The following is an 18,319-nucleotide window of genomic DNA, read 5'->3' as shown; positions in this document are numbered from 1 at the left end:
GTTTCTAAGTACTTGCAATCTTTAACTTGTCATTTAATCCTCAAACACTTCTAACCTGGGTTTCAAGCCCACACTTTACAAATTCATATTGTTTAAGGCTCATTGGGCCTGAGCCCGTAACTGTTCTTGGAGGTGCAATTGTGCACTTACAATTTGCATGTCATACATCGCTAAGTTTATAATAATGAAACAAATATATTTAAGTTTTGACCCAACGTATCTAAAAAGTTTAATAAATACTTAATTAGCAACCAAGTGCCAAAATATTTATCAAAACATACGGAAAATATTTTCCAAGTTCTAAGTTCCAAGTTTGAAATCCAAAATAAGTTATCAAATGGAAATTAGCTAGCTACAATATGAAATCCAAAAGCAAGATGAATATTAAGGTGAAGTGAATATTTAATTATTCCCACTTTAAGATTCTTATAACCACAGTCATAAATTCCTAATCGTCATCATCAATTTCATCATTTATATAGACATTATATATTTATATACTAGAATTGCAAAAGACATCAAGATACAATTTCACACTCAACATTTCAAGTTATACTACTAAGTAACGATTAAAAAGCATGCTCAGAAAAATCAACCAATTAATATACAAATGCAAACATAACTGATAAAATTATATAGATAAAAAAATATTTTAGTAACATTAAAACACAAATTAGTATATTGATCAAACAAATTTAACAACATTATAGCTTAAATGGCAGCAAAGCTAACATCAAATTCTTCATTTAGAAATGAGTAGGATGGTCCGGAAAAGTACGAAAGGTAGATTGATGATGTATGAGATATATTGCAAATATTTGGGTTGAGATAGATAACTATGAACGTTGCATTGAATGTTCTGCACCAAGCTTTCTGGCCGCATTGAATAGGGAGTACCAACTTTATCTGTTGCATTAATGTGAAAGTGACCTGAACAGTATAAGACACAGAGCAAGAGCTTTTCTCCATTACCGACTACAAGAGAATGGACAAGTGTCAGTAAATGGGGTTGATTAGGTAAGAGGTGTAGGACTGAGATAACAAGGGCAACGAGTATAAATAAGAGAGGAGGGAAAAAGGGAGGGGGGAGATAAAATCAGAACGCCATGAACTTTGTTGTTGAGACCCTCTCTACAAATTCATTGTTTTGGACCTTGAATTATTAAACATTATTATTGTTGGGCTTATGCATGATTTTTGGTCCTTACAATTGGCGCCGTCTGTGGGAATGAAGCATTCATTCATTTTGATTACAATTGAACTAGAAACTAGAAAACATTTGCTTAGGTTAACATTATTTTATAAAAATAAAATAAAAAATCATACCATCACAACATGAAAAAATAAAAACCCTTAAAACTTCATCAAAACAAAAAATTTACTCCATAAAAAAAAGAGACCAATTTTTTTTCTTTTTTTTTTGGCAAGATCCCATACGATCCTACCATTTTTATAATCCTAGTGCGATTCTAAACATTTTGGTGAGGTAAAATTGTACAATCGTAAGTTCCTATGATCAAGATCACAATTTTCACAACCATGCTTTTTACGCTTATTACATGTTCCTCGTAAGATAAGCATGTTGAGCAAGAAATATCTCAATTACAATGGTAGGCATTATAGAAACAACAAAAATCAACACATCTGAATATATTGGCCACCAAGATACCATTTCTAAGTCTACCTGTTGTGTGCAAAATTTTGGAAACAATCAAATGCGAACTCCACTCACCAAAACTTGAAAGGAAGCATGTACATAGAAATAGTTGGACTGAAACAACTTAAATAACTGCCACAAACAAGCAAAGTTGACTGGCACAGCATAATAGTGCTGGTCAGAATAATACAAAAAATTCGGGGTTTTTTATTTAAAGATCAAGCTTTTTTTTTTTTTTTTTCTAAACCCCTTTTACTTGTGTTACTATTTCAGCCGCATGTTCCCAAAAGACAAAAGCAGATTATCCTCAAAATAATACAAGGCCATACCATACAACAATACAATCATCGAGATTTTGTTACAAGCTATACAGCACAATAAAAAATGGCTACCATTAACGACCGCGGAAGAAAATGGGGGAAAAGGAAGTGTGGAGTAGAAACACAAGGTAAACTGCCAAGCTAGAAAGCACTCCAATTATCTGAACCTCTCTTTTGAGTTTGACTTTCTGATGAGACCTTAAACGGGCCAGAGGAGCCGAAGGGGTCTGCTTCATCAAAAGAAAATGCACTACTGTGGCCTAAGTCTTTCGTGCTGCCCATGGAATCAAACCTTGTATGCTTCTCACCACTGTAGCCAAAGTCTTGCGTGCTGCTGCTCATAGAATCAAACCTTGTATGCTTACCACTGTAGCCAAAGTCTTTGGAGGTATTCATGGAATCAAACCTGCCAAAGTCCTTAGAGGAGTTCATGGAATCAAACCTGCTAAAGTCTTTAGAGGTGTTCGTGTAATCGAACCTGCCATAGTCTTTAGAGGTGTTCATGGAATCAAACCTGCCAAAGTCTTTAGAGGTGTTCATGGAATCGAACCTGCCAAAGTCATTGGAGGTGGTCATGGAATCGAACCTGCCAAAATCTTTGGTGCTGTTCATGGAATCAAACCTTGTAAGCTTATCCCGTGGGGAAAAGCCTCCATCGTGCATGCTGAAGGAATCAAACCTTGAGGAGTTGTCAAAGAAGTGATCCCCTACATCACTGTACCTTGGGGAATTGCTAAACTTGGACATTGGAGTGCCAGGTACAGAATCTTCAAAACTAAAAGGGCTCTTTGTCTGAAAGGTACTTTCTGTATGTGAAAATCCTGTTCTTACCGGGCTTACACCAAAGTCACTAGATCCAAAGATATCTTTGTGCTTCTCAGTATCTGAGTCCTGCAGATGACATCGTGGACACAAAATTAAACACAACACATTAACAAGATGCCATGCGCAATGGAGCATTATATAAACAACAGGATCGCAGAAACCTTAGCCCAGCATCATAAAGCTTTGGGAAAAAAACATTCAACAAATATTTTCTTAATCTCTGATGGTCATGATAAAAGAAGCACCTTCTCTCCCTAACCAAAAGGAATCAAAAACCTTGAAACAATTCTACAGGTTACACCAATAAAAAGGCTCAGTCAAATGCACATATCAAATGGTTAGTTTTCATCAAGCGCAAACCATTTCCCTTGGTGGAATCTTGATCTTAATCAGCCTATAAGTTGGGTCAAATCATGAACACAAGCGAATTCAAATTCTAAGAATTCAGCCAAAAAAAAATCTCTAATAAGTCAGGTTGAATCCCATGGTGACAATATACAGCAAGGTAGAATTTTCTACCCATCTCACATTGCAAGTAAACATCCTGATATACCATTAAATACTTTGGATCTAAACGTGTGCTAATAAGTTCTTCAAATGTGCGATTAATTAGAGTTTAGCATATGTTATGTTGACTGTCCTGTGTGCCAAGTACAATCTAGGCATGAGATCCTGATCCATCTGAGCTCAAATATTAGGACATAGGGCATGGCTAATTCTGGTGTAGCTGTCCGAGTTCTTAAATATGCTAAGGTGGAACCAATCTTCTAATGGATGTTGCATGCCTTAATGGGAAATATTATGCTATAACATAAATTCAATGTAAATTTAGCAAAAATGAACACGAGTCCCAGGGAACTTATGTTCAATAAACATATTTTCAACTTTTGTTTCTATTACAATTATTGGTTAAATGTCCAACACATTCCATGTGCTTAAGGAAGATTTGGCTCACCTTGGTATGGGTAGGGTTAAATCCCCACACTGAGTCCACATCATCATTATTGTCAAAGGCACCCCAAGTTGATTCATCAAAACTTCTGTTACCATAAATAAATAATTTCAGCGTCATCATGAAGTAGAACACAATTAGTATGAGAGAGAGAGAGAGAGAGAGAGAGAGAGAGAGAGGAAACTGCAAAGTAGGCTAAACAATGACACGAATCAACCCCTGTACCTATGCGTTTCTGCATCTGCTTCAGAACCTTTTCCAAACGGAGTATCTGAAAATTCTTGAGATGGACTCTCCAAAGCAGTCCTTCCAGCAGGACTGTCATGAGGGCTTCTTGCCAATTCATCTTCGCTATGGGAATATGCAGATTCACTCTCAAAGCCATGTTCACTAATACCTGGAAGATTCCCTGCCTTTCCATTGGCATAGAAATTGTGGGTTGAACTACCATTTCCAGAAACTTTTTCTTTGTGAACAGATGCAGATTGTGGTTTTGAAGGGCCAGAAACATTTTTTCCATCAAGAGTGAGATCATTAGCAAAACCTGAAAGTTCAAAAAGCATATCCACATAAATAATTAACTAAAATTTTCAATGAGTGTCAGATTATTTCTTTAGATGCATATTTTGACTGACAACAGTAAGTGGAGAAGATAACCAAAAGGAAGCATTAAGCATTTAAAAGACGAGGGGGGAAAAGAAAGGCTAGGAACCATAGGGCATACCTTCCTCTTCAAACTTATCCCACTCTTCATCCCAAACAGCCGCTCCCTCTTGAATTCCAGGTTCCCAGCCTTTAAAATCAATCATGCAAAATGATCATATATATTTGGTAGTTTATAAATAATAATAATAAAAAGTCTTTCCAATATGATGAAAAGGAAATCTGACTAGTACCAAAAAAAAGAAGGTAAAGTACTATTTTGGTCCCTAAACTTTACCAAAATTTTGTTTTCCCTAAACTTCAAAAAGTTCTTTTTTCATCCTTAAACTTTGTAAAGAGTTTTTTTTTTTTTTTTTCCTAATAATTTAGAGACAAAATTAAGGATGAAAAAAAGAACTTCAATAGTTTAGGGATAAATTTTTTTTTTATTTTAACTTTAAGGACATAAGTAAAATATTTTCAATAATTTAGGAACAAACACAAACTTTTCAATTGTTTATGGACAAATAATGGACTTTTTAGAGTTTAGGGATGAAAAAAAAAAAACTTTTAAAGTTTAGGGACCAAAATAGTATTTTACCAAAAAAAATAAAAGCAAATGCAAATTGAGACCTCTATTAATGAACTATCTCTCCAAGGATTGTGAAAGATGTTCCGCTAGAAATATTCTTGTTATTGCTTCAACTCATATTCCCTAAAAAGTAGATACCGCTCAACTAGGTCTGATTAAATTAAATGCATGCATTAAGATATGAAGGCTTCTTATTCCACAACAATGAAATCACATTTTAACTCTTAAAAAAAAAAAAATGCTCCACCCCAGTATACAGTTGCTGATTATTAATAACCACTTTTGAGTGACATGGTCTCCTTCAAGGTCTGTCAAGTTTGACCATAAATGACAGTTGTAGCATGCCACAACCCATCCAATACCTTTATTTGGAAAAGAATCAGCTTGAAAATGAAACATGAGTGACATGATGGATTTGCAGAAACTTGATCACAATGCTTTTATATAAAAAAAGAATTGCATATCCCCCAACACAGCAAGTGTGTGTTAGAAAATCATAAAGCAAGACAATGAAAAGGACATGGAAGTGTATCTAATAGTAAGCCACATGGAAGAATTGAACAAAGGGGCAACAAGGTACCAATTGGAAGCTCAATTAATGCAGTTGACTTAACATCTAATCCATGTTTCTTGCAACGTTCAGTTAAAGCCTTCAGTAGCTCCTCAAGATCTGATTGAAGACGATCAGCTCGAACCTATAGAAGCGGAAATGCAACAGTGTTAGAAATATTACATGGAATCTCCATTGACTCATCATCACAAATTAGTTAGATGTACCTGAAGAATACCATCTGAACTGCCTCCATGTTCCATGTTAACAATTGCTTGATGCAACTCCTTTTTCCTCTCCTAAAAATATAATCAAGTAAACTTAAAAAAACGCACACAAAAAAGAAAAAGAGCATAATAAATGATATGATGATGAGAAACACATCCTCCCCCCCCCCCCCCCAAAAAAAAAAAAGGGAACGAGTAAAAAAAAGATGCTGTGATGAATCAGCAGCAAGAGGAAGAAGAAAGTCAAACAAAAAATCATCACATCAATGATTGATAATTGAGCAATGAGTTGACTTCCATTTTGGCAAGATATTAATGTCTTGACTAACACTAGAAAAACACTCCAAAACAAAATTAGAGGAAATTGAAAGAAAGTTCATGCTAATTGAAGAAACTATGATAACAAGTGGAGGGCCCAAAAGGCCATGGGTGGAGGAAAAACTACAAGAACCATTGATGTATTAGAAGCCATGGCTCCAATTAAGCAATGAGGAAAAAAAGCAGTGTTGTGTCCCATAAGTTCGTAACTACACTTTACTGGGTTCAGTTGGATCAACCAAATCTCAAATGTAAGGAGTACAATTTTGCTGGACGTTCTGCAAGCTCACAGCCTCACCCTCTTGAAAGCAACTCCAGGCCATTATTACATGAAAATAAAGAACACCTAGTACCTGAACATCACGAAATCTAGCCTCTTCAATAGTTAATTTAGATGCAATTTCTGCCACTTGCTTGTGCTTCTCCTCATATTTCTTAATCAATGACTCCGCCTGAAATCCAAAATGTGAACGTAAATACAATGAAATTCTATTTCTTACAACCGACAGTAACACAATTCTTTACATCTTAGGAAATACCTCACGCTTATCAGCAGATGCCCTTTCTGTGATCTCGTTGAGTTTATTATCACATCTTCTTTTATAGAGAACCTAATAACCAGAGAATAAAAATGAACAATGACAACTAAGGCAGCGAATAAAAATGAACAATGACCTGCATAAGATTCACTTTGAGCTTCAAGGTTACACTGGTTAAAAAGAAAACCTAACTGTAGTTAGTTACGATATAAGATCAAATTAGATGAACATATCGACGCACCCAATAATGCTTTCATGACAGAGTAGCCATTTCATGATTAACTGATTATTTTAGCAAATGGGTTATTGCGGCCAACTAGCCTGTTTAGCGAATAAGCTACTGCACAGACTCAAGTTTCTACAAAGGTTAGCAGAAGGTAGTCATAGTGCAATCATCAAAATCAATCTGTATTACATGCAGTCTTTGGAACCTGGAGCAACTCAAAGCCCTAAGCAAACTAGGCTGGTTGATTAATTCCTTTATTTATTATCAGATCATTTTGTTTTCATTATCCCCATTGGATTCAAAATAAATCCTCCAATTTGGTACAGAACCCATGGGCTGTAAATTGGTTGAGTGATCATTAATGAACTTGTGTATTTACCCTACACCAACATTCTAGCATCACTAATCACCCCACAAAAAAGAAAGCAACATGCCTTTCCAATACAATGCAGGCCTGACCTAAACCAGCTATGACTCCCCGTATAGTACAAAATCTTAACAAGGTTGAATGTTATGAAAAAACTAGAAGCAAAAGAATAGAAAGAAACTACTCACAAGTTCCTGCATTTTTGTGCGGTAGAACTCAAGCTTCTCTTTAGAATCCAGTATTTCAGTTGCTTGAACCTACCATGAAAAAAAATATATAATATATACTTCTATATCCCTCAGAAGAGTACAAGAACACTGGATATAAAAACTTGATATTAACAGCCCTCAGAAACATAAAAGAAAAGAATGGCAATAAAAATCACATATACTCCCTAAATGATTATCTAGATTTCAACCATCTTGCTAGAAAGTTAGAAAGGATAATAGTAAAAAAAATTCTAATATGAAATGAACTGAACCTTCTCATTTTTGTTCTCTTTCAGCCAAAGAAATGTCACTCTTCAATTGGATAAATCAAAATTAATTGCTATACAAAAGCTAAATTAAGACTCTAAATTAGAGAATAAAATGTAAACACACACATATAGATATATGAGTTGGGTTCAAGTTACATTTGGTGTAATTTTTTGTCAATATTACACCACTTAATAAATTTTTATAGGATTAGCATTTTCAACTTTTCGCTTTTAGTATAAGGCACTTGCCCTCATACCAAGGCCCAACCTCTTATAGTTAATCTTATAGTAGTCTTATAAAATTTATTCTACAAAATCACACAAACTCCAAATGCACTCCTTCAATTTATCCATCCTACACTTATCCTATAATTCACATCCTTGTCAATCTCTCCATCCTTATGAATTATTGACCCAAGATACCTAAAGCTCTTACTGACCATCAAGTCACTATTTTTTATTTTTTGATAACATAGAAAACCTTTCCAAAGAAAAGTGTTTTGGGCATACCTCTAGCCAATAAAACCTACGGGCAACTAACCACACCCACCAAAACCAATTGTAGGGTCCAAAGGCTATCACCCCTAACCATCAAATCTTACAACCCATTCCTCTTTGTTTCTGATTTAACTAAACATACTTCCATGTAATCTGTTATATTTAGCCGAAAGCCCTTAGACCTTAAAGTATCTCTCCTAATTTCTTTTTTTGATTAGTAGGATACACACACACCTAGTGGGTCTTGAACCCACGTCCTCAACCTCCATCCCATTATTATAGAAAGAAAAAGTGCCAGTTGAGCTATGTCTCATTGGCACATCTCTCCAAAATTGACTCCACGTCTAATTTCATCCACTAAAACTATATCATCCCCAAAAATCATACACTAAGGAGATTCAAAACTATATCATCCGCAAAATATTATACACTAAGGAACTTCATTTTGAATCGATCCCATAAACTCATCCATCCCTAAGGCAAAGAGATATGGACTTGATGCAAACCTATAGTGATAGGAAACTCACATGTGCCTCCATTTATTCTCCCACTTATTACAACTCTAACATACACATCCTTAATCAACTTAACATAATTTATAGGAAACTTATTTCTGTTCTAAAACCTACCGCATAATCTCTATAGGTACCCTACCATATGCTCTAGGTCAATTAAAATCATACGGAGATCTTTACGAGCTTTGCTATATTTTTCCATTAGACATCTAAAAAAGAAAATATCTTCCATGGTGAATCACCTTGACATGAAAGTGATGAAACCAAATTGACTCTCCAATATTGTTGTCTCATTTCTTAATTCCACAATGTGAAGCCTAATTCCTCGATATTTGAGGGCCAAATTTTGTACCAACCAAAATCTTTTTCACAATTTGATCCATAAACTCAAGTTTTGTATATAATTTTTTTTTTTAAAAGAACTTGAAATTTGAAAATTTTATAGAGGAAATAGTTATTAATCTCTAATCACCTTGATATTTTGCAAGCATGAAGGGTATAAAGAGACAATGTAATCCAATGGTTGATTTGTCAAAAAAATTCTTCCAATAAAAAGTTATTAACTTGTGTATCGTTGAAAACACTTACACCATGTGTGTGTATATATATATATATAAATATATATAAAATAGGGTTGACATATTTATATTAAGAAACGAATAAAATAAAGATTAGTGATAAACAACACTAGCTCTTAATAGGCCAGAATAGTGAGATATTGCACCTGTCTTAAAAACTTTGAAGAAAATCTATAGACATCTTTTTGACAAATTGTGTGTTAAAATTGGGGAACAAGGAACAAAGTTAGAGAAATTTTTTTTGAGAGAAGTTAATAAAACAGGGTGTATACCAAAATACGAATTAATCAATTATACACAACACGCTTCCACATCATGTTTTTCCAACACTTAGAAGGTACAATCGTTATTAATTTCAACAAAGGATATTCCTATAAGGTAAGGATTTTCATTTTTCATTTTTTAATTATTAAGTTACCCATGCACCTAGTGGGTTTTGAACCACAACCTCACCCTAGACCCTACTCTTACAAGGGGAGCAGAAGCCATTTGTGCTAAAGCTGATTAGCTAAGTTAAGAATAATCTTTTACCAAAAATTTATTCACAGTTCAATCAATACTATGTTAAGTGAAACAAAAGGACAAAGAAAATGCCTTTTCCCCAGCAGTTGTTGTCTCTCGAGGCTTTGAATTTGCTGCATTCTGTCCTCCAGTGTCATGCTGGTTTAGAAAGGAATCCTCCAATGCAGGCGCTCCCGGCCTTTGCTGATTGGGTTGGATTGCACGGGGGCCACTTACCTGCATTGGTGGCCTCAAATTAGTTCCAGGCGCCATTGGTCTAGCACCTGGCATCGCTTGCTGCTGTCCAAAGCCTAATCATAAAGAGAGATCAAACGCTTCATCAGGAAACATCTAGATGGAAAGAGGAAGGAAATCAAAGATATTAAAAGAAATTCAAATCAATACCAGGCCCGGGGCCCCAAGCTGCATTTGCATAAGTCACTTTGGGTTGACCAGTCAAAGAGAGCAGTGTCTCATCATACATGACATTACTTGGTAACGCAGCTGGAAGTGGGCGACCTTCCCTGTATCTTTCCATCATATAGAGAGCACAGCAAAATTCCCTCAAAGAAAGCATACTATCATTATCCTGGTCAGATAAGTCCCACACCTGCTTTAAAACCTCTGAAAAAAGGTCCAACAATGACATTATTCGGCATATGTAATCCTAGAACAAGACAAAAGCCCCCAGGATGCTTGTCCAAAAAGGATGAAAAATAAATACTCCAGAAACACAGGAGTAGACAGTACATCCATAATAACAACATAACACACAAAGCGCAGCAAAGAAGAATTCATCTAATAAAATCATAAAGATTAAAGAAAACAACTATAAAAAAAAAATCATAAAAAAAAATTCTAGTTATCATCATCGTAAACGAGTGACAGATCTCTTAGCAAAAAGATGGTATTTGGTCATTCCTAAATCTCCATTCACAATAAAAAATTATAACTTCATAAAGGAAATGTTTCATCGCCAAGCCATATATTGATGAAACTGCAGTATTTAATTGCTAAAAGATAATAGGGAAGTGAATTTTGTTAACCAAATCCCAGGAAAATGGAAACTAAGGGCTTGTTTGGATCACCATGATTTTGAGTGATATCACTCAGTTTTCATCACTGAGTTTTTAAAACGCGTGGGTCCCACCGAAAAAATCTTGTTTGACTTGGCTTTTGGGTGATGTTTCCATCACTCAAAACTCAAAAAATTGAGTGATGGATGATGGAAACTGAAAACAGAATTTTGGAGTTTTCAATTTCTGAAATGAGTTATAGTGGCAAAAAGTGAGTTATGTGATTGAGTTACCTGACCAAACAAGAATTTTTGAGATAAAGTGAGGTTTGAGTTATGAGTTATGGGTTTTGAGTTATGAGTATTGAGTTATGAAAATTGAGTCATGGCCAAACCAAATGAGCCCTAAATCTCCATAGATATTCACAAATTCTCTCCACTTTCAAATGTAAGAAATCTAACAATACAATTTAATCAATTATTACTTCAAGGATTACTCAAGAAAAAATTATTATTTGTCTATTATAATTTCATCCAAATCACTTTTTTCAAGGATTTGTCACCCACATTTTAGTGCTTTAGATTCTCCTACACCATGACCTTAAGGTGGACTAAAGAAAGTTTGGAGTGACACAATTAGGTCCATAGAAACCTATGCTTATAATTTATTAACATTCATAAGCCTTGTGTTAAATAAAGATTACCCAAACGAGCCCTGAATGCTGGGAACACAGTGACAAAGCCCAATAGCCTTCTGTTAAATAAAGAGATATTAAACACAAAGGCAGATCAATCAAATAAGATTATCCTACTGTAAAACTGGAACACAATATAACTCCACTATGCATACAAGGTGGGGAGTCCCTACTAGCAACACGCTGCATTGAACCCTGGATGCAGTGAAAGTGGGCAACTGTTAGCTAGGGCATTCCCTTTAAGCAACACACTTCATTGGCACTCAGGTGTACTAAAAAATGAGCAAGAGTTCTGGCACTTTGATGGATGGGTGTATGGGTAACAAAGTTAGTCCAAGAAAATAGGTTCGCATAGGCACTTGGAATATAGGGTCTTTAACAGGAAAACTAATAGAACTAGTAGATACAATGACTAGAAGGAAAATAAACATAATGTCTTTAGAGGACTGAGTGAGTAGGTGAGAAATCTAGAGAAATTGAACATTCATAACATTTTTTTTTCTTGATAAGTACTTATAATTTATTAACATTCATACATAAGTAATTGTATACAGGATAAGATTAAAATAAAAATGGGTAGAGATAATAATAGCTATTAGTCTTAGAAAAGAAGTTGTTGAAGTTAGGAGAATGGAGGATTGAAGTATGTTAATAAAACTTATCTCAGGAGAAGAGACCATTAAATAGGATTGGAAGAATCTATTTCGTAAAAATTTTGGGAGGAAATGGATGAATTTTTAATTTATTTATTTGATAAGTAGGACATGGATGAATTAATTCAAAATAATCAAATGGAGAATGATTTTTATTGAAGGAAACCTGAATGGTCATGTTGGAAAAGATAGTAGGTGATTTGAAAGAGTTCATGGAGGCTAGGGATGAACATCAAATCCATATATCTTTGCACTACTGATGATGAACTCACTAGATTGATTCAAAATGAAGTCCCTTAGTTTATGCTTTTTGTAGATAATATAGTTTTAGTGGATAAAAGTAGATATGGAGTTAATTTCAAGTAAAAAATTTAGAGAGATGCTTTAGGGTCTAAAGGCTTTTGGCTAAGTAGGACTAAAACAGACTATATGGAATGTAAGTTTAGTTAAAGAAAAGTATAAACAAAGATGGAGAGGTTGTAAGACTTAATGGTCAGGAGATACCACACACTAGAGATTTTGATATCTTGAATCAATAATTCATAAGGATAGAGAGATTGAATAGGATATGAATCATAGGATAAGAGCCGGGAAGCTAAAGTAGAGCAGCGCATCAAGAGTTAGAAGATCATAGAATACCTATAAGGGAAAAAGCTTAATCTTATAGGACTAGCTATGCTTTATGGTACTGAATGTTGAATTGTTAAGAAGCAATATATTCATAAAATGAGTAAAGCTTAAATAATAATGTTAAGACAAATAAGTATAAATACAAGGAAAAATTAGAAATGAGGAAAATCAATTAAAGGTAGAGGTGGCTACTATTGGTAAAAAGATGAGAGAGTCGATTGAGATGGTTTGGTCATGTCCAAAGGAAAGCGATTAATGCACCGGTGAGAAATAGTGAGCTGATTCAAGTTAAAGACAAAAAACAAAGGTGGATGAAGACCAAAAATAATATTAATAGAAGTAAAAAATTTAAAAAAAAAATTTTTAAAAGTCAACTAAGAAAGCAACAGAGAGTATGACTTCATATAGAAAAGAATGGAAAAGAATACATATGGTATGGCTGACCTTGGGAGTAAGGTTTTTGGTTGTTGTATTTATCACTTTGGATGCTATAACAAGAACACCATTTTACTTCATTATTTAACTACCCAAAAAAATCACTATTTGTAAAAAAAAAGCATTATGACCAGGGCAATGGGGTGAAAAAAAATATGGTTCAACAATTGAAGTATGTTTGGAACAGAATTTAAGGATTATAGACACTTAAGAGTTAAGAGCAGCTTGTTAGAGATGGAAGAATGTTCTTATAACATCTACATATTTGTGGTTGTAGGCATGTTGTTTTTCAACTCGTTTATATTCTGGACTCCATGCATTAGGTGTCATCTTGATTAGATAGTGGGTCTTGTTAAAAAATTATATAGCTCTTTCATGTTCAGGGTTCCCCCTTCCTTTTCTGATAAAACCAAAAAGGCAACGAGTGCATCTGCAACATTGAATATGGTTGACTTCACCATGCATAATGACAATGCTTCAACCAAAAAAAAGAAAGCTTGAGAGTGCAGTTTCAGAATCAGCCAACCTAGTATACATAAAATGCATAAGATTACAGGTAAACACCCATACAGAAGAACCCTTACCTCTTGGTAATCTCCAACTCAAGAAGAGATTCCGTGCCTGTTCACCAGTGATTTTCCCATCTCTGTCAGTGTCTACTTCCATAAACACTTTCGTATACTTCTGAACATCAGATGGTTTCATCTTTGGCCAAGAAAGCTGTGAATTATCAGGAGTAGAATTTCCAGGTCCAACTGAAATCCCAGAAGCTGCAAGTGGTGAAGAACCTTGAGCTGAAACCTGTTGACTTGGGCTGAATGATGACTGGGTCCGCGGAATCTGACCGCCAGCAGGTTGCATTGAGAATGCACTTTGCAATGAATCAAGTGAGCTCTGTTTAGCCAAAGGTTGAGGCCCACTAGAAACAGGAGAGATGGCTGAAGAGGCAGGAGCACCACTAGAAGAGTAACTTGGCCCAGAAGGTTCTTTTTTTGTTCCAGATGAGATTGCAGAAAACATATCAACTCCAGAAATGGGGTCCGAAGCAAACCCATTTCCTGTAACAGCTAATGCTTTAGAGGCATTAGCTGTAGGCTGGGAACCCATGGAGACTGGGGAAGCCATAGAGACAGGAGCTTGCATCTGTGAAGTAGGCAAGGGCATTGACGAACTAACCCCTCTAGGCCCATTAGGAACTGCACTTGTTCTTCCACCAAGCCAATCATTCGAGATGTTTGAGTTGGGAACATTGGTGCCTAACATATTACCCCCCCTATTTGGTTCCGGACCAGCAATACTCTGTGGTGGAAGGGAAGCGGTACCAGGAGGCATGACTTGAGGTGGTCTAATGGCCTGATTTTGCTGAGGAAAGTAATGCTGGTTCATACTTGGGTTTGGAACTCCTTGTGCTCTAAAGCCAAGATTTTGAGAGGAAGTTGGTGCAACTGGACCCATCTGTGGAGCAGGCGCAGCAAGCATTGAATTCGTTTGGGGTGTAGGTGTGGCTGGAAGATTGATTTTTGGCGGAGGAATTTTTGCAGCAGCTGGACCATATAGGGCTGCCTTGACAATATCTGGGGTTAATTCTCGCTTACTTTGTGCCACAGTTACAAGTCTGAGAGCATTATAAAATTCCGCACGACCAAGGAAACCAGTTTTGCTCTGATCAGCATGCATCCAAATCTGCAAGTCATATGGAACATTTTGATCACCATGCAACCAAATCAGTATAGACCAGTCTTAAAATTTCTTCCAAAATAATTAAAAACAGATAAATAGATAAAATTACTATAAAAGATACATTCACTAGAATACAACTTCTACAACATATTAACAAAGTACATAATATAAATCCTTTTATGTTTTTATTTTTAATATATTACATTGCCAAACTTCCCAGTCAAATGGGGAATAAGGGTCTTACCCAACGCACAAGGCCCCCGCTAGACAGTTGAATAATCTTTGATTGATAATAATAATAGTCTAATAGTTTGAATAATCTTAAAATTCCTTCCAAAAAAAAACAGATAAATAGATAAAATTACTATAAAAGATACAATCACTAGAATACAACTTCTACACTGTTCAAAAACATATTAACAAAGTACATAATATAAGAGCATTCTCATCAAAGATGCTAAAAATGCTAAATGCTATTTTTTAGCATTTTTAACATCTCAAATCATAAAAACACACCCACAATATAGATGCTAAATGCTAAATATTTTAGCATTCAGTTACAGTGGAGTCTCATCTTTGACACCCTCATGTAGCAAGATGCTAGAGTTTTTTATTATTTTCTTTTCTTTTTCTCTCTCTCTCACTCTCGTGTGTCGTGCCTCTCCACTGCTTTCCTCTCTCTCTCTCTCTCTCTCCCCGTCTTTCTCCTTCTCTATGCCTCTTCGCTGTTGGGTTGATTCCGTGGTGTTGATCTGGTTGTTGTTGTCCTCAGGGAAAAAGCCGACCTTTCCACCCTTGAGGTCGGTGATGTTGACAAAGCCGGAGGAGCCAGGGGCGGAGCCGGTGGCTTGGAACATGGTGGCAGCCAAGGCGGTGCTGTTACTGATCTGGTGGAGCTTTTTGGCGCCAAAGTAGTCGGGGAGGACGTCGAGGGAGAGGATGTTTTTTTTGGTGTTAATGGAAGGGTGGGTGGAGAGGAGGTCGGACATGGCAGCGTTGTCAACAGCGCAGACGGTTATGGTGGTGCTGTTGATCTCGCTGGCGAGGTGCATGAGGGAGATGTAGTGGTTGAAGGTCGAGAAGTCTGGGCGCTGAGTTGATTTGTGGGTCTGGGTTGATTCGGTGGCTTTGGATGTGGAGGTTTTTTCTTTTTTTTCCTCTGTTGTTGTTTGTGGTTGCAGTGGATCTGGCTGGTGGCTGGTGGCGGCGATGGTGGGTGGATGTGGTGGTTGTGGTATGGGTGGATGTGGATGTGGAGGTTTTCTTTTCTTTTTTTTCCTCTGCTGTTGTTTGTGGTTGCGGTGGATCTGGCTGGTGGCTGGTGGCGGCGATGGTGGGTGGATGTGGTGGTTATGGTATGGGTGGGTGGATGTGGTGGCCGGCGGTGCTGGGTTGAGAAAGAGAGAGAAAGAATAAAAAATGATAAAGAAAGAATATTTAAATGAAGTGTTAAAAAAAATAGAAGTTCTGATGTAAGAGATATTGAAAAGTGATGTGTTAGATGTTATAAAGTTAGTGTTTTAGATGCTAAATGCTAAAATTTTTAAGATGTTTGATGGGAATGCTCTAAATCCTTTTATATACATTACATTGCCAAACTTCCCAGTCAAATGGGGAATAAAGGTTGTACCCAGCACACAAGGCCCCTGCTAGACAGTTGAATAATCTTTGATTGATAATAATAATAGTATAATAGTTTGAATACAAAACATACAATCAGAAACTTTTATAGAGCTTCTAGGAAAATAAGAGATGAAGAAGATAAACATCCCTGAAACGAATCCTAATTTGAACTCAAATACTAATCCTAACTGATCCAAATAGGAAACTAATCCCATCTAGAAACATGAAATTTAATCCCTAATTATGGTTGTGCTCCTGCATCAACAATGTTACCTTACCTATCAATTTTTGGAGAGGCTGATTCTCATACTTGAACCCACAACACGTTGCTTCATACCAAGGTCCAACCTCTTCATGATTAAATTTAGGGTATACTGTTTAAACTTACACAAAAACCCAAAATTTGACTTAAGAATCCTATCAAAAAATCTCAAACTCAAAGGTCTGAGAGATCCTACCCTCTGAATTTTCTTCAATTTCCGAACATGTATTAGCATAAGTAAAAGCCAGACCATTATAAATGGAGAGGACAAAACAGTAATCCATTGCACTCTCTCAGCAAGTAATAACCTTTATATTATCTCAGATCAGAAAGGTGACAACTTTTTTTTTTCAAATTTCTTTCTTTGCTTACCTTGACACAACAATAATAAATTAACACCAACAAATCTCACTATGACAGACCAGAATTCCTCAATTATATCATAAGAAATAGAGCATTGACCAAAATCAGAACCAAAATTTCATCAACACGAGGCAGCTTGATTAAATTCATTATAATGAAACATTTTAGGACTAAGAAACAAAGATGAATTATAAAAATGGAGAATTTGTGGTGAAAAATGAAAAAAATTTAAGAACCTGAGCAAGAACTTGTTTGGTCAAATTGGATCCTTGAAAGAAAGAAACAGCCTCGGCTCCGCTGATCCTGCCATCGCCATCCAAATCGGCTCTCCTAAAGTACGCTTCGAACTGATCCATTGGATTCTGCCCTGCCATTTCCTTCTTATCTCATTACGATTCTTCTCCAACGCTTTTTCAATTCAAATCCCCCCCCCCCCACTGATCACAACCGCCGAATCAAAATCAAAATTTTCGAATTCAACCAAGAAATCAGAAAGTGGTGAAAAAACGGAATGAGTGTACGGGAAAAAAAAAGAATTGGGGAATTCGTGTTCGTGTTCGTGTTCGTGGGATCGAGGGATTGGTTAGGTATAAGAGAAAGAGGGAGAGAGAAAGACGAGTGTGTTAGTTAAATTAGAATGAAATTTTTGGAGATTTGAAGCGTGAAAAAAAAAAATGAAAAGTAAGAGACAGCCTTCTGGTTTTCTTGCAAAATGTGCTTAAAGGTTATGGCGTATTGTCTGTCTGTCTATCTCTCCATCGACAGAAACGGAGGTTGTAACGGGAAATACAGCAATACTTATTATTATTATTAACGGGCCCAACAACGAATAGTAGTACATTTTGGGTGTGGGTAACGCCGTAACACGGGCCAGGAACTTAGGAGTTAGTATAAGTACTTCTATTCTATGCTATGAGTTTATTATTTGAGTCAAATAACTTTTTTACTTTTTTTTAATAAAATGTTAATTGGTGTAGATTTTGATTTTCTTTTCATTTTCTTTTAGGAGGTGGATTCGGTGAATTCAAAGATGTACAACACCGACAGGAAAAAGACTTTTTTGGGTCACAAATCAAATTAATAAACTCTTCAAGGTCTAAGGCTTGTTGGTGAAACATAAGGACACTATAATAATCATCATGTCATGAAGCTTTGACATACACTCGGCTGTTCCATCA

At 35.9% G+C, this 18,319-nt stretch overlaps 1 protein-coding gene across 2 annotated transcripts; it reads right to left on the bottom strand.

The window, feature by feature from the left end:
- Positions 1–1,755: 1,755 nt before the first annotated feature.
- Positions 1,756–17,919, bottom strand: LOC142612642 (uncharacterized). 2 transcript variants are annotated; one of them, XM_075784770.1, is made up of 14 exons: positions 17,378–17,919; positions 13,798–14,896; positions 10,191–10,409; positions 9,879–10,096; positions 7,404–7,472; positions 6,623–6,694; positions 6,437–6,535; positions 5,766–5,837; positions 5,569–5,683; positions 4,479–4,547; positions 3,980–4,298; positions 3,758–3,842; positions 2,564–2,868; positions 1,756–2,527 (listed from the first exon to the last, which is right to left on the bottom strand). In XM_075784770.1, exons 1-14 carry the CDS (start codon positions 17,513–17,515, stop codon positions 2,119–2,121), a joined length of 3,288 nt encoding a protein of 1,095 aa, XP_075640885.1. In that variant the 5' UTR covers positions 17,516–17,919; the 3' UTR covers positions 1,756–2,118. The 2 variants fall into 2 exon arrangements, with proteins under 2 accessions (XP_075640885.1, XP_075640878.1); XM_075784763.1 differs by having other exon boundaries at positions 1,756–2,868.
- Positions 17,920–18,319: the final 400 nt, after the last annotated feature.

The sequence above is a fragment of the Castanea sativa genome, chromosome 1 (assembly GCF_040712315.1).
Source record: "Castanea sativa cultivar Marrone di Chiusa Pesio chromosome 1, ASM4071231v1".
Lineage (NCBI taxonomy): Eukaryota > Viridiplantae > Streptophyta > Magnoliopsida > Fagales > Fagaceae > Castanea > Castanea sativa.
The sequence above is the reverse complement of the archived record's forward strand: the minus strand, read 5'-3'. Positions and strand labels throughout refer to the sequence as shown.

Bases quoted from the DNA above. Each gene is read 5' to 3' on its own strand.
- LOC142612642 (XM_075784763.1), bottom strand. From the start codon at position 17,515: ATGGCAGGGCAGAATCCAATGGATCAGTTCGAAGCGTACTTTAGGAGA. The intron at 6,536-6,622 runs GTATTTCCTAAG...TTTGGATTTCAG, and splicing joins CATCTGCTGATAAGCGTGAG to GCGGAGTCATTGATTAAGAA. The intron at 4,548-5,568 runs GTACCTTGTTGC...TTGATTTTAAAG, and splicing joins ATTAATTGAGCTTCCAATTG to GCTGGGAACCTGGAATTCAA.